This window comes from Schistocerca gregaria, chromosome 1 (assembly GCF_023897955.1).
Source record: "Schistocerca gregaria isolate iqSchGreg1 chromosome 1, iqSchGreg1.2, whole genome shotgun sequence".
Lineage (NCBI taxonomy): Eukaryota > Metazoa > Arthropoda > Insecta > Orthoptera > Acrididae > Schistocerca > Schistocerca gregaria.
The window spans coordinates 576,579,765-576,602,593 of NC_064920.1; the positions used below are offsets into that span (position 1 = coordinate 576,579,765).

Consider the following 22,829-nt stretch of genomic DNA (forward strand, 5'->3'; position numbering starts at 1 on the left):
ATGTCACTTCCACATATTCGTTACGGAAGCCAAATTGTTACACCCTGGACCTAAAAAGATCTGGGTGGTGTAGAAGATCCTACACAGACTAGAAGAGTGAAAATCCAATGTGGTATCAAATCGAGTGAACTTAAAAGTTACTGTCAACAACAAAAAACAACAGCTCAGATGTTCCTGCACTGAATCAAGATAATGTGCTATCCCCACTTACCTGGGAAAGATAGTAAGAGAAACCAAACAAGCAACAAATGGAAAATCACAGATAACCAACCAAATATACTGGCCTATGTGGAAGACATAGTTTTAATAGCAAATAAGTGGTGAAATTACAATGCTATTCCAAAAACTAAATGAAACCACTATGCAAATAGGTTTACAAATTAATGAAGGAAAGAAAGAATGCATTTTCATACAAAGGGAAAACATGGCTAAAGAACGACCTTCACATGGAAAACTACACTTTCAAGAACACTTCCAACTTCACACACCTTGGTGGAAACATAACTGACTTCAATAGAATCAAGTCAAATTCCAAATTAGACTATGGAACATAAAGTTTACTTCCTCTCCAAAAACTTCATTCTCTAAACCCGTGACCAGGAAAACCAATCTGACACTCTAGAACACAGTCATTGGACTAGTAGTGCAATTTGGAGCTCAAACCTGTATCATGATGAAAAGGGCACAAAGATTGATTTGGAGATGCAATGAAGAATAACTAAATCTATATGACCATTCCTTGGTCGTGAACATCATCAAAGTGATACAGAATGTGTTGTCAGAATGGCAGAATATGGTTAGGTGAGGTGACCTCAGATGCAGAGTGATAGATATTGCTGGATTGAATGAAATGGTGCACGCTGGGAAAAACTATAGGCAAATAGGGAGAGTAGAGATGGGCTGTCACATCCAAAAAGAAGACAATGGAGTAAATGAATATGATCTGAAAACTACCATAAGTGCCATGGTCACAATGTTACCAGCATGTGTAACATAAAGAGCAAAGTTGAAGCATAATTATAGTAGTACAGTTCTGGCAGAATGTTAACACCTTAGGGGTAAGTAAAATAGCTCACTGAGAAGCAAAAGCGTTAAGTCATCATCAGTGACACATGAAACAGAAAGAAAACATGCCAGTGTTTTGAATAAATCCTCTCTTGAGCTAGAGTACAAATACACACAGAAACACACACATGAATATATGTGCTATACCCTTACATAATGCTGGATGGATTCACAATGCAAGGATTGCAATTTGGCTGGTGGACTAAGATGGGATGTGAGTTGTGTTAGGTGAGATGGGTAGATGGGGAGAGAGGTAGAAGGCAAGGAGAGGGGTTCAGGGTGGGTAACTAGCAGCTTTGAGGGGGATAACTGGTTTGTTGACTATGACTGTGGGAGGGTGTAGTGGCAGACGCTTAAGTTAGGCATATGGGCATGGGTGTCAGAGATGTGGGGAGCAGAGTACAATGACAGTGATGTGAATTGAGGAGGGGTGATAACATGTGGTAGGATAAGACTGTCACAAGACCTAAGGATGCCTGTACAATAGTTTGTAGGTGGCAGGGGGGCAAGACTTGCAGTAGGGAGTAATTTTAATATTTGGAAGACAAATGGTGACATGTAAATGGCCATAAAGAGTTCCAGTTATAATCCCACTAATAACATGCATCATAGCAATGGACTTTTAAATCATTTTCTTGACAGAAAAACATGTAACTGCACTATATTTTTCCCTCCTCTGTGATTAGGGGGGGGGGGGGGGGGACTTTCAGGGCCTCCCTTGCCCTTGGAGATTGACGTCCTTGACAAGACTTGAGTACGAAATGCTGGGTGAGAGGATTGAGCAGATCTTGCATTTGGGTCTTTCACAGGAATATTATCCCCTGTGAAGGATGTGATTCTGTTGTTCCTGTCCAGGATGATGGGTATTATAGGGTGATGAGGGGGGGGGGGGGGGGGGACAGATTCCTTAGTAGTTGATCTTTGGGGGTGTAGGGGTGAGAGCACTCCTCTGTAGGTGATTCTTGGGGAGGAGGGTGGGGCAGAATTAGGTGTGTGTGAGGATATGGGAATATGGTATAGGAAATCGGACTATGTTTGAGGAGGGATAGTGCCTCTCTGTGTAGGCCCACATGAGATCTTCATCATACGGGGCATGGGAGTTCTTGTCACTACAGATACTCCATCCATGGGTGGTTAGGCTGTATGGGAGAGAATTTTTTGGTGTGGATAGGATGACAGCTGTTGAAATGCAGATAGTGTTGGTGATAGAGGGTTTGATACGACAGAGGTGTAGATGGAGCCTTCTGAGAAGTGAGATAAGTGCTCAGGAAGGTGGAATATAGGGCTGAGGAGGACTAGGTGAAGCAAGTGGGAGAGAAGGTGTTGAGGCTGTGAAGAAATGAGGTTAGTGTGTTTTAACGCTGAATCCAGATCATGAAATTATAATCAATGAATCAAACCATACAAGGGCTTTGGGATTTTGGGAGACTAGAAAGGTTTCCTCTACATGGCCCAAAAAAAGGTAGGCCTGCAGGGATGCCATGCAGGTGCCCATGGCTGTGCCACAGATTTGTTTATATACCTTCTGCTCAAAGTAGAAGTAGTAGTGTGTCAAGCTATAATTGGTAAGATGTATGAGGAATGAGGTAATGGCCCTGGAGTCTGCAGGACATTGGACAAGGCAGTGTTCAATAAGAGTGAGGTCACTAGCATGAGAGACATTGATGTATAAGGAAGTGGCATCAAAAGTGATTAGGAATCTGGGAGGTAAACGCGTGGTGGTTTCTTTCTTCCAGATCATACAGATATATAGTATTATTTTATGGGGAACTCTTGTTGTGTGCATTACATCTTAACACTACAGAAAATAGGTATTAGGGTAATTACTAGTTCTTCTTATAAGGAATGTTGTAAACCATTATTTTATGAACAAAATTATTATTTTTATTATTATTATTATTGTCATTGTATAGTTGGTGAAGGAAGTGGTCAGCATCTTTGATGTGAGGGACTAGGTTTCAGGCAATGGTTTGGAGGAGTTTTTCAACAAGATCTGAAATTCTTTCAATGAGGCATCCAGGACTGTTGGGCTTATGGATTTTCTGGAGCTTGTAGAAAGTGGGTGTGCAGTGTGTCATTGGGGTGAGGAGAGAGATGGACTTGGGGCAGATGTTCTGCAGTTGACATAAGAATTTCAGTAGGGATTGGAAGTAATGTTGGATTTGTGTAATGTGATCAATATTGTTGCAGGAGTACATTCTAGAAGTATCCACAAATGTCAAGAATCATTGTACTGGAATGTTCTGTAACTGTGTATATACTGTACGTGTTCTACCCAGAGGAAGATCACTCCATGCTCTTGTATGTGCAAGTGCTGAATAAACCTTTGTTAAGTGAAGTTAGTGTTTGTCATTCATTTAATTATACATTCTTCTACATGAAATTATTCTGGTGGAGATGCTGGGTATTGGAACTTGTGATAGCGCACATTATTGATGACACTGTGTCTCTCATCACACCACGACAGAGCGGCCGTTAACATGACGAGAAACCCAAGTTCAAGCCATATTCAACAGATAGCAATCTATCGGAGACAGAAGAAGAAGAGGACATTACAATGACAGCAACTGTGTGTCACCACATGAGACATCCTTCTGGGTTCTCTGGTAATAATGGCCAACATCCAAACAAGTGGCTGAAGGTATATGAGCTTATAGCTAAGTTTTAACAAATAGGATGACACTGTGTTTTTGGCTAATGTATTTTTCTATTTGGAGGGCACTGCCAAGCAATGGTATGAGAACAGTGGGGAGAAGTTCACAAGCTGGGAAGTATTCCAGGCAGAACTGCGCAAGTATTTCAGCAACACACAATGAATCAAGTGCAAGTCTGAAGATAAATTAAAGTGCTGAGCACAGTGCCCAGCAGAAACTACAGCATCCTACATTCAAGACGTATTAGAGCTGTGTAAAGTAGTGGTTCCTAGAATGAAGGAGGCAGATAAGGTTGCACATCTCATGAAGGGTGTTTCTGGGGACATGTATCAAACCCTACCCCTGAAGGAGGTTTCGACAGCAGATGACTTCATAAAATGGTGCCAATATATCGAGACAACAACTCAAATAAGAATTACACACAATAAGTTTGAATGGCTTCCAAATGCTGTATCAATGTCTGTGATGGAGGAAAGAACTGATTTCACAAGTGCTCTTTGCCATATAGTGAGAGAGGAAGTTCAGAAGGCACTTCGATTGCACAGCGAGCAAGAAACTGAGGCGCTTCAAGAAGTCATAAGGGAGGAAGTGGAACAGGCATTGAACCCAATCTCTCGTCCTTCAATTCCCTTTAAAACAGTGAAAAAGTCGAGACCCAGTCAAAGTTATGTTTCAACAATTCCGCATGAGGAACCTGTTTGGTCACCAAGGAAGACTGACGTCTGGAGGACCCAAGATAACCAACCAGTATGTTTCCACTGTGGACAATTGGGACTTGTAGTGCATTATTGTAGAGAAAGGTGGCAGATATTTGATGATCCCCATGTCAGAAGACAACACACCAATCTCAGCTGACGCTAACTCTGGGATGATGAAGATAAACAAGAAGATGTGTATGCAGGATGAGGTAGGTCGCCATTGCAGCAAGCTAGCTGCTGGAGAGAACACTCTCCAACATGCCAACTGTTTAGAAGCTCCAGCCGATCACCTGGCCACCACAACCTGGTATACTAAAGGGTGTGACCTTCCTTGGAGGTCGCTGAAGAGAAAAATTCTCCACCGTCGATCATTACAAAAGTGATAGGAAATTATGTCGACAGCTTCACGAATGGGCAACCAGCCCAAGCTCTTGTGGGCTCTGGAGCATCATATTCAGTTATTTCGGAGAAGTACCATTGCCAGCTGCAGAAATCCATATTCATCGACAGCAAAACATCTCTACTGAAGGTTGCTAATGGGAAATATGTAAAATCTACATGAAGATGTGTCATTCATGTGGGTATAAGTGGCCATACACAGCCCTTAGAATTCATCATCTTACAAGAGTGTGGTCATGACGTCATTCTCGGATGGGACTTTTTGAAAGTTTATCAGGCAATTGTAGATTGTGGTTGCTTGAAGGTTATGCTAGACAAGATGAAATACTGTGGGCAGGAAGATGTGCATCCGAGTGTGTGGAGACTGTTGCTGGATGAAGTAATCATTCCTGCAGTCAATGCTAGAAAGGTAATTGTTGTGTGTCATGCCATGCATCAACCCATGGATCTTGTAGTGGAATTTACATATCCTAACAAGGGTATTAGTTGGCTTGCTGAAGAAGAGGGTAAAAATTACAGATGCATTGAGTACTTAGAGATGGTGAGCTCATGGTATCGAGAAACTTCCACTCATGGAGGTGTGTCTGTGTATGACAATAAAAATCTCAACATTAGGGACGCAGACCTGAGAAATTACTGCTCAGATATGGATTTAGAACTGGCTGCCTTGGAATGAGTAGATATGAATATGATTCTTGTTTCAGTTTACCGTTCATCAAATGGAAATTTCTAAAACTTTATTTTTGGTACTAACTTGAAAAGTTGTTTACATCATATAACACACCTTAAGCCAAAAATTGCACAGTGTGGTGATCTTAATGTACACATAGGTGAAAATAGTACAAAAGAGAGAGCATTCTTGAATTTAATAAATAGTTATGGTCTCTTTATAGCAAACAGACTTCCAACTAGAGGTGATGCCTGGCTTGACATCATTATTACAAATATAGATATTTGGAGTTACAAAATAAATGTAGTTGATGCAATGATAGCAGACCACAGTGCATTAGTAATGAAACTACAAACAAAGACTCTGAGTAACCAACAGACAAATACATGGCAATCAAATTATGTTTCACAGAAGAACAAAAGAAAAACTAGACACTTTCAGTTCCTCACTGTCCAGTATAAACTGGCAGTAATTAATTACAGAAGCAAAACCCAATGATGCCTTAAATGCTCTTTTCCAGACACAAAAAACCAAATTTGATGAGATGTTCCCACTGACACCAAAGAAAAGCCACATAGGTAAAACACAAGGAAAACAGAAAATAGTAAATGCAAAAACATGGTACACACTGGAGCTAGCCAATCTAAAAAACATTGTTCCAATGTGGAATGACTGTGCCAAAGCAGCCACAGAGCCAAATAGTAAACAGTTGTTACACAGCAATTACTAGAGGCCAAGAGATTTTACAGAAAAAAAGTAGAAGAAGCTAAAAGGAAGGGGAATTATAGATTCATAAGAGAAGCCTACAATCCATGCAAAGCTGCCTGGACTCCAGTAAATGAACATAGGAAGAAGCCTACTTCCTCTTCTAATGCCGATGACTTCAATGACCACTTTATCAAAGTTATAGAAAACAGATTTGCTGAAATCCCAGACTTGGTTATAGATCCTGCTGTTTACTTTCCAAATAAAATTCACAGTAAATTTGAAACATGAAAAAATACATGCAATTGACATAGTGAAAACAGTAAAATCTTACAAAACTTCGGAGAGTCTAGATATCTACAGCATGTCCTGTACGGTCCTAAAGAAAATTATTGGAGAAATAGCAGAGCCATTAGCAATAGCTATAAACAACTGCCTATCTACAGGAGTTTTCCCATATTTCTTGAAACTTGGAAGGACAGTACCAGTTTACAAAAAATGGAAACCCAGATAATGTGTCAAGTTGTAGGCCAATATTAATCATTCCTATACTAGCAAAAGTGATTGAATCCAATATGAAAGATCAGATCATAACTTATTTTGAAGAAAACAATCCCTTCAAAGATGCACAACACAGGTTCCAGAAGGGAAAGTCCTGTACCACTGCAGCATTAGACTTATTAGAAAAAGTAATGCAGGCATTCAAGGAGAGAGAGTTTGTGATACTCACACTGTGCTATCTATGTAAAGCTTTTGACTGCATCCAGCACAAGATCTTTCTCAAAAAACTAAAATGCTATGTTGTAGGAGGTACAGCCCTAGCTACACTTAAGTCTTATTTAGAAAACAGATGGCAAATTGTTTCAATCCAAGGAGCGACATCCCAGGAACAGAAGATAGAACACAGTGTGCCACAAGGTTCGGTCATAGCCCCACTCCTCTCCCTCATTTTTGTAAAGGATCTAAGTGAAGCTGGTGAGACACTACAATTTGCAGATGCTACCATGCTTATTGCCAAAGGGGAAACTTCTGCCCAAGCAATCATGAAGTCTGATGTACAGTTCGCAAATGCTAAAAAAATGGTTCATCGCCAACAAGATGAAAGTAAATGAAGAAAAAACCCAGTGTATTGTATGCAGCCTTGGAAAAAACACATACTCTTACCACATAGAATCTGTGAAACTGCTAGGCTTCACCACAGACCACAAACTCTCATGGAATGGACACACTGTACATGTATGCAAGAAACTCTCTCATGTAATATACCTTCTACGAAGATTAAAAAAAGTGGTTACAGACCAGTTTCTGATAACTGTCTAGTATGCTTTGTTCCATAGCCACATTTTGTATGCATTACAGCTATGGCGTTATTTGGCAGGCTGCAAGGCTGTTTTTATACTGCAAAAGAAGGCAAGAAGAATTACCTTATTACATCGAGCAGCAGGAACACTGCAGACTGTTATTCAGAACATTAGGAATAAAGACTGTTTATAGCCAGTATGTATTATCATGCCTCATCCACATAAGGGAAAACCTAGACACCTACATCAAGAGGCATTACATCCATAAACATAATACCCACAGGAAAGAAGACGTAAATCTACCAATCTGCCGACTGTCCAAAACAAGAGATAGTTTTCCGGTGACTGTTGTGAGGATGTTCAACAAACTACCTGTTGAATTGGAGACCCTGCTGCTGGACAACTTCAAGAACCAAACTGCTGAAGGCCTAAGACAATGCCCACTATACTCGATCCAAGAATTCTTTGACTGTGAAGAAAGCGAATGGACACAGTGTACATGACTTAGTCTATATACATTACCTGTATACAATTTAGATCTTAGTCTGTAATTCATTATATTGTAAGTCACTTGCTAATCACAAAACTTGAATGTTTTGGTCATGTCCAGCAGAGGATGGGCACCAGGTTGAGGAAGTTGAAACAAAGTTTGAGAGACAAGAAACTTTCTGATGGTAAAATCATAAGAGGCAGGCTGACAGACAAAATTATTGATGAACTACAGTAGTATTATGGGATGGCCATTAGAAATAAAAATGAGAATTTGTTGAAAATGAAGCAGGCAGTATGGGCTCCATTCTTCCACAGACTGTCAACTCATGAAAAACCAGGACCTGATTCATGGTACAATTATCACCATGCCCAGTACTCAAATATTTCATACAGCCAAATACATTCCATACCAGCAGCAATCATGGATATCATAAAACCTATTTACATAGAGCTGGCAAATCCTGAATTACTGAAGAAGTGTCTGCATGGTCAGATTCAAATTCCCTATGAGTCATTCAATAATCTTATATGGACTTGCTTACCAAAAAATGTTTTTGTTGGAATGAAGACATTGGAGTGGGGTATCAGTGATGCTGTTATTGCTTTTAATGACGACAGTATTGGTAGGGTGAAAGGGCTACACCATATGGTAATTCATCCTGGAGCAAAACTGTATCATCAGAGGCCTTGAACAGATGGACAAGGTTCACATTGATAAAGCAGAGCATGCAGCACAGTTGGCCACTAAGAGACCAGAAATAAGAAAAGAAGAAAAAACTTAGAAAAATATCAAGAGGATGAAATACAGTATGGTGCAGGGTAGTTCTGAGTGACTAAAAATAAAAAATTAAGCGTATATTAAGTGAGTTACAGTCTTTTGAAACTTTATAAGCCATTCCTGAAGATTTACATTTTCTGTTGCATTTTTCCCTAAATCTCAGAAACCACTTTGAGTAGAGTATTCAAATTTTCAGGGAGTAATAAGATACATATCCTGAGTCTACTGAACTTAAAAAAGAACATAATTTATGTATAATTAAAATTATTTAGGATACATACAAAAAGTAGACAAAATTTTAACCATGTAATTAAAAAATTGTATTTCCAAAAGCAGTGGCTGAAACGTGATTATTGTAGTTTAGTAGACTCAGAACATACAGTTTAATGTCCTGCAAAAGTTTCATGTCAGTGGCTACAGTGGTTCATGAAATACAGGGAAACTAAGTCACTAAATTTAACATTGTCAGGATAGGGCATTCCAACAATAGCGGCAGTTCTGGAATCTTCATCTGTGGGCTTCCTCTTGCTAGATAAATAAATTTCTTCTGACTGGGTCATGTCAACAAGGAATTGTCTTTGTGATATAAATTTTTTGTAGAAGTAATCATAATGGACAAAGGTTTTTCTCCTACTAAATAAAATCCACTCCAAACTTGTAATAAACACTGTATTGAGAAACAAGTTTACACTTTTTGGTTTAATGTGAAAGATGGAGCATCTCTGTAAAACATCATACCATGGAGACATCCAAAATGGGGGGGGGGGGGGGTAGTGACTGATAAAATGAAACTGTTAATAAATGAACATTAAAAATTGAAATTACTGAGCTAACATTGATATTTTTATTTTTTATTTATTTATTTATTTTTACAGTTATCGTTTTCCATGGATCTCTTGGAAAGGAGTCTTTGGGATGTGGAAGAAGTCAAAGTTTTTTTTAGATAAGATACTTTTTTATTCAGATGTATGGATATTGTACAGTTCTAATGCAGACAGAGTTATGAGCTATAATCCTTGTAAGTAGAAGGAGTTGGCCAACAGGAAGTTCTTTAATTCACTCTGAAACTGATCTTTATCACATACAAGACCTTTGATATGCTCTGGTAAGTTATTCAATATATGAGTACCCATGTATTTGACTCCTTCTTGTACAAATGTTAAGCTTTTATAGTCCTTATACAAATTGTTTTTTGTTCTGGTATTACAATCATGTTTTGCACAATTTTGTGTAAAAAGAGACATGTAGGAAATGACAAAGGACATCAGTGAGTGTATGTTCTGAGAAGTAGTAGTTAGAATACCAACTTTCTTAAAGAGGTCTCTGCATAATGATGTAGGACTGACACCAGATATAATTCTAATGACTCATTTCTGAATTTTGAAAATGTTCTCTTTGTGAGAGGAGTTCCCCCAAAAGTTGATTCTATAACTCATTAGTGAATGGAAGTAGGCTGAATAAACTAACTTCATTTTTAAATCACCTATTTCTGCTATCATGCTTACTGTAAATGTAGCTGAATTAAGTCTAGACTGTGAGTTTTCCAATTTAGGTTGTGGTCATTTTGTAGCCCTAAAAATTTGACACTGTCTACAGCTTTAGTTTCATTGCATGAATACATTATACTTATAGGGTCAGGTATTCTTTGTATGCGCTGGGTGTTGTCAAAATTCAGTGACAATCCTTTGCTGTGAACCACCCATTGAGGTACTATTTCTTATACTAATGCTTTGTATCAGCTGCAAACAAGACAAAATTAGCATTTTGTGACATTGCATATGGAAGGTCATAAATATATAATATGAGGCGTGTTTTTTAAGTAAGGTCCATTTGAACATAAGTACACAACAAAAAGTTACTTTAAAAAAGTAAATTTATTTTCTGAAAGAGCATACTTCACTCTATTTTTCGACATAGTTGCCAAGTTTGTTGAAACACATATCATACCTCTCAACTAATTTTAAAAACCCTCTGCATAAATACTTGCCACCTGCTCTGATAACCAAGAGTTCACTGCCGTTTTCACGTCACTGTCATCATTGTAACAGTTGCCACTGAGGTGTTGTTTGAGGTGGAGGAACAGATGGTAATTGCTTGGTTCAAGATTAGGGCTGTAGGGTGGGTGGTCTAAAACTTCCCAGCCAAAACTGTCCAATAAATTGTGGGTCTGACCTGCAGTGTGAGGTCTTGCATTGTCATGGAGCAGGACAATACCCTTTGTCAGCATGCCGTGTCTTATGTTTTTAACCTCTCTGCATAGCTTTCTCAGGGTTTAGCAGTATGCTTCTGCATTGATAGTGGTTCCTCATTGCATCAAGTCGATCAACAAAACACCATGCCTATCTCCAAACCTTACGCCGTGATTTTGCGCTGAGACAGAGTCTGTTTGACCTTCACCTTACAGGCGAGTGTGTGTGTGTGTGTCTCCATTCCATGCTCCGTTGCTTCGATTTCACCGTGATACGCGAAACCCATGTTTCATCTCCAGTTGTGATCTGACTCAAGAATCCATCACCTTCTTTGTGATAATGAGTCAAGAAATTCATCGCACACTCAAATCTTTGGTCTTTGTGGTCCTCTCTTAGGAGTTTTGGGAGCCAATGGGAGCACAGCATGGTTGATTGTGCAAAATCTGATGGCTCCAGAGAATGCACTTTAGGTGTTCAGAAACTATGTTGTAAAGCACTGATTTCAAAACATCAGGAAATTCATTTGAGAGACCTGATATTGTGAAGTGCCTGTTCTCATGTATCCTCACTTCAGTTGAAGCCACCAAATTGTCTGTAATCAAAGAAGGGCAACCAGAGCAGTCCTCATCATGGATGTTGTCACAGCCATCTTCGAATTCTCATACCCACTTACGCACTTTGCTTTCACCCATAACAATATCAGCATACACTTCACAAATCTGGTGATGAATTTCTGCAGCAGACATGCAGCGGGCAAGTTGATAGTCTTAAACACTTTGAAAGCACAGAACAGAACCGTACAGGTTAGCTACAGAGCTGAAACTCAGCACAGCTGTTCCTGAGACATGCCGGTACACAACACACATAATCGGTGTGGTATGCACACAAACTACTGCAACAAAACGAACCTTACTTAAAAAACATGCCTCATAGGAACAACAAGAGATCTTAAATAGAGCCCTGGGGCACCCCTCGTCTGATGGTTTCATATTTTGAATTACTCTTGTTATGTGGTAAGCCTGATACAGACACACACTGTTTTCTATTTAAAAAAAAAATAGGATGAGAACTATGAGCCTGCTATTCCTGTTATCACATAATATTTTAACTTTGTACAAGGATATCATGCTTAACACAATCAAAAGCTTTAGCCAGATCACAGAATATTCCAAGTGGTAATAACCTATGATTTATTGATTCTAATATATCATTTGTAAAAATGAATATAGCTTGATCACTTGACAATCCTTTCCAAAATCCAAACTGATTGTGAATGAGAATATTTTTCTGTACTAAGTGTTTATAAAGTCTATTGTACATAGCCCATTGAAAAAATTTTGAAAATATTGTCAATAATGAAATGAGATGGAAGTTTTTCACTAATGATTTGTCTCCTTTTTGTGTAATGGTTTCACAGTAGCATATTTAAGCCTATCTGGAAAAGTACCACTGTGGAGGGATTCATTACTTAAGTAAGTCAGTGTGTCACAAAGTTCTGAGGAGCAACATTTAAATATGGTAGGGCTGATTTCATCATAACCACTGGAACATTTGTTTTTAAGAGAGCTAATAATATTAGAAATCTCTTTCAGTGAGGTAGGATATAGTAGAATTTTGTCAAACTTCTGCAGAAATGCATCTTTTAAATATTTTAAGCTGCCTTCTGAGGAACTATGCAAACCTAAGTTGCTGCTACTGAAAGGTAAAAGTTGTTGAAAGTGTCTGCAATATTGGAGGTATCTCTAATCAACTCTCTAAACCACATGTAATACAATCTTGTTAGGTGTATCTTCATATAAAGTGTGAGTAAGAGACAAACAATTTTAAAAAGTTAGTCTTTCAGGTATCCAGTTTAGGTATGCTACAAAGACGCATTCAAACAATACAAGTACACATCTGTCCTAGAGGATCATGTTCACTCCTACATGCAGATGGTTTTTCTTCAGCTTGGTGGTATCTACAAGGAGGACAATGCAACATGTAACACGTCTTGCAGTGTATGTGCATGATTTTAAGGGGAACAGTATGAGTTCACTGTACTTCCTTAGTCATGAAACACCCCAGATTTAAGCCCAATCAACAATTTGTAGGATCCCCTCAGTCAAGCTGTTTGACCCATGAATCTTCAACCAAGATACAAAGCACATTTGGCCATGGTGGCACTGAAGTTGGCATGGCACCACATCTACGTTGGTACCCTCCGGAACCTCATTGACTCTCTTCTGATAGTTTCATGAACTGCAAAATGTGGTTATTCAGGCTTTTGACAGGCCCTCACATTAATGTGACTGGACAGCATATAAAACAAACAGTTGAATCCTTAATTCAGAACAGTAATAACATCATTTTGTGATAGCTTTATAAGAGAATGCAGTTACTCACTAAGTAGGAACCTAGATCTCTCAGAAATTTTTAATTTAAAGAAAAGATGTTACAAGAAGTTCCAAGTGTTACTGCTGTATAGCGTGCATGTGTGGATTCATGCTATGGATATCCCACATATATTGTGTAATTGGAGAACTTGAACCAGACTGCATTTCCAGACATATATGATTGGAGTCTACTGCAGGGGTGTACACCTTAGGTATGTCATGTAATAGGGGCTTAAACTTCTTTAGGCCATCTTCAGGTGACAACAGAATGCTACACATGCATGGGTGACACAGATGTTATTTGTACAAAAGATACAAAAATGGTGTAGAATGTTTACATAGGAAAACATTACATTTTTGGTCACAGAAATAGTTACATTAACTGAATAGGGAAGGGGCGGACAAAGTTTTTTATGGATGAACATTTAACAACTGATGACAAATAGGATGAATTTACAATATGGATCTAGTATTTGTAACAAAGTCTTACTTTAACAAAGGGAGGTATCTGGTATGGGAAAAGATTTGGGCGACCTCATAAAATAATATCTACAGTAATTCAGTAGTCGTGAGCAGTAGGACAAGGTAACAGGTTTACTATGTGCACAGTATGTGTGAAAACCTTGTTTTTGCTGCTGGAAAATGCACAACCAATGTGGAGACATATTGGCTGACTTTGCTGTGCTGACAGCTGACCAAGGAGCACACCTCAACTTGGCAGTCCCTCTGAATTCTTGGCCACACCATCTTGCTTCCCACTTACTTTGCTGTTGCTGGGTGAGCCAGATTATGTAATGTTTAGAAAACTATATGCTAAACTTGTGCAAGAATGCCTAGGTGTTGTTTTCCCCAATATCTGGCACTCCAAATACTCACAGCACAATTTGGAATATCACAGCTGCAGGACAATGTGTTCACTTTCGAGCGAGTTGTGCAACAATATGTACTCTTGTTGCCTGGTTGCTACCTCAGCATGCATCACCAGCTGTAGGTCAACACAATTTCATGAAAGATAATCTGAGACAATATTGTCTCTATCTGAAATGTGAAACACATTGGTTGAAAACTGGGTTAGGTATTCTGCTTGCCCATACTGTTATGGTGAGTCATGATTCAAGCCATGTTGGAAGAAACAAATTAGTGTCTTGTCATCACTAAAAGCTATAAAACGCCCTCCTTCTACATATGATCGAAAATGTAACTGCATAGACTGCCAGAAATTCATGATTGCCATCATTGTGTTTCTTGTGCTGTGGTATAAGGTTCTGCAAGTAAAAGGGGAGCAGTTGTCATTTGCCATCCACACTTTGCTGAAGTGCTGCACAAACTGCGTTTTGGCTTCTGTTCTTCATGGGAGCCAATGTAGTACTAATGTGTGGGATAGCCAGTCATGACACTTGTGCCATACCAGTTGTAAGCTTGTCTGAGAGCAGTGCGGTAAGAGGTTCATTCTGATTTGGCAGCCCTTGGAGGTGACACCATTAATAATTTACCATTCCCAAAAATCTGGACACTCTTCTGCAGATTGTCAGTAAGGGCATATTTTGCACTGCTGCTACACATCCAGGACGTGTTCAGAGACTGGTTGATGAGACTACAAAACCCAAAAATTGTACCTCTTTTTCACTGAAAACACTCTCTGTATTATTAATGACTATGCCATAGTCCTTTCGGTGCTGACAAAACCACCAGAAGTGGGTCACATGCTCCTCAACTGCAGGTGAATATATCACCCATGTAACAGAATAGGAATGGCAACTCACACAACCATTGATGCATAAAATGCTGCCATGTCTGTGTGATCTTTCTTGATCCAGAAGGCATGAATCTATATTTTAAAAAGCCCAAAAAAGTCTTATCACAGTGGTTTTCTGAACATTCTCTGGAGCCATCAGATTTTGCACAATCAACCATGCTTAACAACTGAACATAAGTGAGGTGCTTTTAAAGTCTTTCACATTAATCACAAGAGTATCAACCAGGAATCGTGTGGCCATGGAGTGCCCTGTAATCCCGTGTAATCATCATCTGCTGTCATTTTTGTGTATTGTGTGTAATGCTGCCAAGAGCTTGTCTGTTGGAAGCCTCTTCGAACGAGCTGCAGAGGGCTGACCACGTGATGCGTGAGTATGGTGAGTATGGTGCACTTTCGAGTGGTAACATTTCCCATCGGCGGTGACCAGATGGGTGAGCACTGAAGATTCTTGCACAATGTGGCTGAAAATATTGTCACCATTTTCTGTAATAACAGTTTCTGTTGACCAAAAAGTGTTCAGACCCATGGATCACATCATGTGTGACACACACCTGGCTGGCTTTCACACTATTGTATGGGCATAATCAACTCTTCCTTTACCAGCACAGATGACACAATTGGTGGATCAGCACTGTGACTCACTGTAATTAAGGTTCACTAAACCTCACAACAGATGAAAATCACACAAAAAATTTGCACTCAGTGGAGGGTCATTGACATTGACGATAATATATGTCCACGTAGGGTGATAGTGAAGACTGAAATTCAGTTTCATCCCGTGTTAGTCATAAGTTTCAATGGATGAATTGTTTACTACAATGAGTATACACTGCGTCAGTGAGAGAGGTACAAGACTAAACCGTCTGCGGTAGACATTCACCTCAGACCTGTAATCTACAAGAAAATTTTTATCAGAGAGGCAATCTTACATAAATAACCTCTGTGACTGATGCAACGCCAACATTGCTGCGTTTTTATGCTGGCTTCTGTCCTTCAGTTGCGACAAACAGATTGATGATGACGAACATTGGCATCCTCTAACGTCCGTTAGGTTATTAGCAGGGATTGATTCATTAGCAAGCTGCATCTCCAAAAATCATGCAACACCTGCAACATTGGCCAGTAGTTGCATCAAATCTATGCCAATCATCTTTCTGGCATCCTGTCTGCTGGTCACTCATAGCGACACTGGAATTTGCATTGCTGTGATGATAGCGTCAGGTCCAAGAGTGTGATTCCGTCCCCAAATGTTCTACCCTTTACTCCTGTAGAAGCGCATCTGTGTAAGTACACACATCAAAATATGTTTTGCATCACCTCAGTTCTGAGAGTTCCAAAATCTGTACAGAAGACAGGAATAGAGATGAACATAAACATCACTTCCGCCCCTTTTATTGCTCATGAAAACCACACATTGCATGTTGTACCACCATACAGCAAGACCTTCAGAGGTGATGGTGCAGATACACCAGTACCTCTAATACCCAGTAGCACGTCCTCTTGCATTGATGCATGCCTGTATTCGTCATGGCATACTATCCACAAGTTCATCTAGGCACTGTTGGTCCAGATTGTCCACTCTTCAACAGTGATTCAGTGTAGATCCTTCAGAGTGGTTGGTGGGTCACATCGTCCATAAGCAGCCCTATCAGTCTATCCCAGGCATGTAAGATGGGGTTCATGTCTGGAGAACATGCTGGCCACTCTAGCTGAGCAAAGTCATTATCCTAAAGGAAGCCATTCACAAGATATGAACGATGGAGGTGCGAATTGTCATCCATGAAGACGAATGCCTCACCAATATGCCGCTGATATGGTTGCAATATCAGTCGGAGGATGGCATTCAAGTATTGTACAGCTGTTACAGCACCTTCCATGACCACCAGCGGAGTATGTCAGCCCCACATAATGCCACCCCAAAACAGCAGCGAACCTCCACCTTGCTGCACTCACTGGACAGTGTGTCTAAGGCGTTCAGCATGACGGGCTTGCCTCCAAACACGTCTCCCACGATTGTCTGGTTGAAGGCATATGTGACATTAATCAGTGAAGAGAGTGTGATGCCAATCCTGAGCGGTCCATTCACTATGTTGTTGGGCCTATCTGTACCACAGTGCATGGTGCTGTGGTTGCAAATATGGAGCTCACCATGGACATCGGGAGTGAAGTTGGGCATCATGCAGCCTATTGCACACAGTTTGAGTCATAACATGACGTCCTGTGGCTGCAAAAAAGCTTTATTCAACAAGGTGGCATTGCTGTCAGGGTTCCTCCGAGCCATAATCCGTACGTAGCGGTCATCCACAGCAATAGTAGCCCTTGGGCGACCAGAGTGAGGAATGCCATCGACATTTCCTGTCTCCCCCATGTCCGAACAACATCACTTTGGTTCACTCCAAGATGCTTGGACACTTCCCTTGTTGAGAGCCCTTCCTGGCACAAAGTAACAATGTGGACATGATCAAACCACGGTGTTAACCATCTAGGCATGGTTGAATTGCAGGCAACACGAGCTGTGTACCTCCTTCCTGGCGGAATGACTGGAACTGATCAGCTGTCGGACCCTCTCCATCTAATAGGCGCTGCTCATAAATGGTTGTTTACATCTTTGGACGGGTTTAGTGGCATCTCTGAACAGTCAAAGGTACTGTGTCTGTTATAGAATCTACAACGTCTATCTTCAGGACTTCTGGGAACCAGAGTGATGAAAAACTTTTTTTGATGTGTGTATTATGCGTTCGGTACTGGCGGTGTTGGTGGCTCTTGCTGCTTCCAAATAGGTTGTGGAATTTGCCGATTTATACTGGTAGTTGCACATTGCAGCATAGCTGGAGACATGGTTTGTTTGATTTTAACTTAGTCCCTGGCATTTGAAATGTTGTTTTAGAATCTCCTCTTCAAGGAATCACCGAGCAAGGTGGCGCAGCTTTTAGTGCACTGGACTCCCATTTCGGAGGACAACGGTTCAAACTCGAGTCCAGACATCCAGATTTTCGGTGATTTTCCATATCGATTCATACAAATGCCAGGATGATTCCTTTGAAAGAGCATGTACGATTTCCTTCTTCATCCTTCTCTAACCCAGCTTGCGCTCTGTCTCTAATGACCTCGTTGTCAACTGGTCTTTAAACACTATGCTCCTCCTCCTCTTCAAGGAATCATTTATTGTTAGGTCAGCTCGGCCCAAAACAAGAATGACCAATTCCGGTCGGGTCTCATGAAATGTTCAAATGTGTGTGAATTCCTAAGGGACCAAACTGCTGAGTTGAACTTCTGGCGGGTGGGGCCGTGCAATCCGTGACGGGACGCCTCAAACAACCGCATGGCCACTCTGCGTGGCTCACGTGACATTGCTCCTCTGCTACTTAGGAGGCTTCCTATTGGGTTTAATGGTAGGCCCTTTTCTGTATTGTAGCATGACATTATGTCATTCCAAGGCAATGGCACATCAGAGACGCTCTCTGAGGAACGAGTTTCTTCGATTTTGTGGCTTCAGTCAGATTAAAAAACGAAAGATGGATCTCTTGCAAATGAGATGCCAGAAATGAAGTTTGTATTCAAGCACTTTTTTGTTTGGTCTGAATATGTCTCAGTTTCTGGGAGTATGAATAGGCCTGAATCTAAGAGGCAAACTTAAATTGCTGCGACTGAAACAAGCAGCAATCATATTTGTAGTCTTGCTATACTTTGCTCCTTATTTCGAGTATGTCGCGATTTCCAAGGGTGTGGTTAGGCAGGAGCACAACTTAAAACTGCTGTGAGTGAAACTAGCAGCAATGACATTTCTATTCTTGCTTATCATAAATACGTATTGGCTGCTTTCGGATCGTTAGCAACAGCTTTGTAAATTTAGTGGTCAAGAGTTAAGGTGAACACAGACTACTCTGACGTGACGTGTTCTCACGTCACGTCAGGCAGCGTGGGACCACGTCAGACACGAAGCTGTGTTCACATTGGCCTGACGTATAACAGCATGAAACAACTACTTCTTCTGCATTGTATTTTCTGGCAGTTTGTTTTGAACCTGCAACCACGAATATGCTGCGTGTTTTTGACATGCTGGAAGAAGAAGAAGAAGAAGAAATGGCTGCTCTGTGTATTGCGTCCATTTGCTCGTCTAGAGAGTGGGTGCATCCTATCAATATGGGGCGAGACGAATTCGGGGAGTTCCAAAATTTAATGCGTCAACTAATAGAAAATGAAGAGTGGTTTAAGTGGTATTACAGAATGACAAAAACTGATTTCTACCATCTCCTGAACTTGGTTGGTCCGATAATAGAAAAACGCTCCACTCAGGGAAAGCATTCCGGCAGTTTTCTTGAGGTAAATGCTAATACTTTATTGTTCTATATATCTGGGAGGGAAAAAAATTATCACAGAGACATTTTGGAATTTTTATTGATTTTCTTTTCACAAAGTGCCTTTTATTATACATCAGAAAGGTAATTACAAATTAGAAAAGTTTTCTTGCTGTTTCTCTTGCCAAGTGTAGGACAACGTTGAGTCCGTTGAGCAGTCCAAGCTGTGTTCAGATCGTTGAGGAGATGGTGTTGAGGAGGATTGATAGAATGATGATGGATTTGTATTAAGAGTATTGCGGTAACCAGGGTTCACCTGAAATGAGCTCCCTCGTGCTGCTTGCAACGCTGCACCCAAAACAATGTTGCTCACTTCCATCTTCACTCTAATTTGCTCATCAGGACGCTATTATTTCACGTTTTTCGCCATGCTGAGGAAAAAAAGTTCGCATTCATTGTCCACGTTGTCACTTGATGTAGCGTGTACACTTTGAAGAAGTACTTGGGAATGCAAGCGTTGGCTGTCGTTCCTTATTTTAACCATTTCTTGTACGGATGACGACAAACGTTTTTTTTTTTTTTTTTTCAACATAAAGCCTTACTGACTTTGCTGAACTTGAGTAAAAGTTGTTGGAGAATCTGATACATTAGCTGTGGGATTGCCGATGGCCTCCGTCATTGTAGGGACTCACTTTTCAGTAGATCGTTTCTTAGTGGATTGGATTGGGAACTTTCTGACGAGACCACTTGTGAGACTGTTTCATCAATCGGACATAAGCCAGTTTCTTCTCGTGTTCCATCATAATCTTCATTATTGGGGCTGTCTTCCGCATTTCCTCGAGGTTTCCTTGTTACGAGAGTTGGTTTCGAAAAAGCCATTTCATCTTCAAATTTTCATTTGCTCAAACTCTTTGTGCCTGACCTGATTTTTTGGCTCTACGGTGTTTAGCCTGGATGTACACATTCCGCAGTCTATTAAAGCTGTCTTTACATTCATTACCTAGAACAGAGAAATTAGTTTAGAATCCTAGGCTAGTCTCTATAGTGCGTTTAAAAAAAGTTGCGAATTTTGACGTTTGGCTTGCCGGAGGTGACGTGACTCCGTTACCCAAGCAACACCAATGGCGAGCCAGGCTTTCCCCTCGAGCCTCCAGCGGTGTCGCCCTGCAAGGCATTCCTGTCGCCAGGCCGTAGGTAAACACTACCACAATTGTTTCTTTGCCCAAAGAACGCTCTCTGTTCATTATTGTCATTTCTCTGCCGCTAAAGAATGTTTACCTGGCGGCCGACTCCTCTTAGGCGTGGCGATATCGCCGCCTGCTGGCACGCGTTGGCAACAACACTCCCCTCCACTCGCTCCGTACCGAACTGTCAAAAGTCGCAAGTAATTTTAAACGCACCATAGTTATCTATTAGTTATTCATTTATTCTCCTTTGGCGCTCAAAGACAAAGGTCGCTTAGTGGCCAAAGGACAACGTGAAGATTAATAATTCAATAAGTGGGTTGTTTTTCACTGTTCAGAGGTACTTGGCAACTGGCACTTCTTGCAAAACATTGGGTTTTTCTTTTCGGATTGGATTTTCAACTATTGGAGAATAGTTAAAGAGTGTTGTGAGGTAATTTGGAAAACTCTACGGCCGATTTACATGCCAAAACTAAACAAAGATGAATGGGATCAGATAGCCAAGGATTATGATGAGAAGTGGAATTATCCACACTGCATAGGAGCTTTGGACGGCAAGCACATTCAAATCTGATGTCCAGCTGGCGCTGGTTCATTGTACTATAACTACAAAGGAATATATTCCATTGTTTTATTGGCTTTGGTGGGTGCACATTACAAATTCACGCTTGTTGACGTTGGAGCTTACGGCAAAAGTAGCGATGGAGGAACTTCTAAGCGATCTGAGATGGAGAAAAGATTTGAAAGCAACAAACACGCCGTTCCAAAAGACAAAAAGCTATTACCAGCCATGGGGATTCCTTACGTAATTATTGCAGATGAAGCCTTCCCCTCTTAAAACCTATTTGATGCGTCCATATAGCAAAGCAGCCATTACTGAGAAGGTATACAACTACCGTCATTCAAGAGCTCGACGGACTGTAGAAAATGCGTTCGGGATTCTAGCCGGGCGCTGGAGAATATTTCTAAAGCCTATTGAAACTCAACCAGAAACTGCCAATCTAATAGTTTTAGCTTCCACCTGCCTACACGACATGCTTTGGAACACATTAACAAATATTTCCCTTTTCGAGGAACCAATGAGAATGGAAAGTGAACACATTCATGGTGTAGCCAACCTCGAACCCATTCGTAGAAATTTCGTGAGAGAAGCGGCCATCACCAGAGATAATTTCAAAAAGTACTTCGTTTCTGATTATGCTTCAGCAAGTTGTCCTTGGCAATGGCACTCCATTTGTAAGAGTAAAGTTGCTCTATGACACGTCTAGTATTATTTACTTAATACGCGCATTCGTTATGACTGACCGTTTTAAGTTCAATTTGGTGTTATTTTAAATTACAGTCATATAATCCAATTTATATAATAGATATCTGTTATATCCGTATCTGGTTTTACTTGTTATGGATTGATACTTTTTTTCGTTTCAGTATAAGATATAACGCCTATTGATCTATTATAAATTGTAAAAAAGAAAAACTAATAAAAAAATATGGAAAAAGTAACTGTTTTCACTAACCTGTAATGCCGAGTTTTTCTCCTATTTCGTCCCAAGCCTCTTTCTTTGAATGCTGGTTACGATATTCCCGGTTTGTAGGGTCATACAGCACCAAATTTGACCGAACGTATTCAATCAACATCTCCTCCATCTTCAAATAATAACAGCAAACGGTAATGGAGAAACCACTTCACGTTTCCCACGACTGACGAAAATCTAGAACTTTAGATATTCTTCCCACGCGTCATAAGGCGTGTAGGATCAGATTGCATCATCCAACGCATTCCCACGTCACGTCAGCCCAATATAAACATAAGCGCAGAAAACCGTGTGTTCGATTTTTATATCACGCGCGTTATGACGTGAGCCCACGTGTTTCCACGTCACGTCAGAGTCGCCCTTTTAGACCACACCAGGCAGCGAGTGATGATGAACTGGCGCAAGATGTAGAATGGACAATGACGTGAAGTTGCATCCACAAGATGCCTTTTTGTGTGTTCAACTTGGCGCCTGCACATAAATTTGCAGCTGCACAACTACACATGCGCATGTGCATAACTTTATAATTGATTATAGACAAAGAAAGAAGTCGTATGGAATACTGCTTCTGATGATTATTTGAACAAAACTTCTATATGTGTAACCCTGAGCGTTACATATTATATAAAGAGTCTGACATTATATTTCAGTAAAGAATAAGATACCGTGAGTTTCGAAGTATGAAAACAGAGAAGAATGAGCGAAAAATTTATGAAAAGTGTCTACGAAAACT

The 22,829-nt window shown here is 40.3% G+C and overlaps 1 protein-coding gene across 1 annotated transcript; it reads left to right on the forward strand.

Moving 5' to 3' along the window:
- Window positions 1–21,379: 21,379 nt before the first annotated feature.
- Window positions 21,380–21,994, forward strand: LOC126361872 (uncharacterized). The gene is made up of 2 exons (XM_050007833.1): window positions 21,380–21,797; window positions 21,990–21,994. Exons 1-2 carry the CDS (start codon window positions 21,380–21,382, stop codon window positions 21,992–21,994), a joined length of 423 nt encoding a protein of 140 aa, XP_049863790.1.
- The last annotated feature ends 835 nt before the right edge of the window (window positions 21,995–22,829 follow it).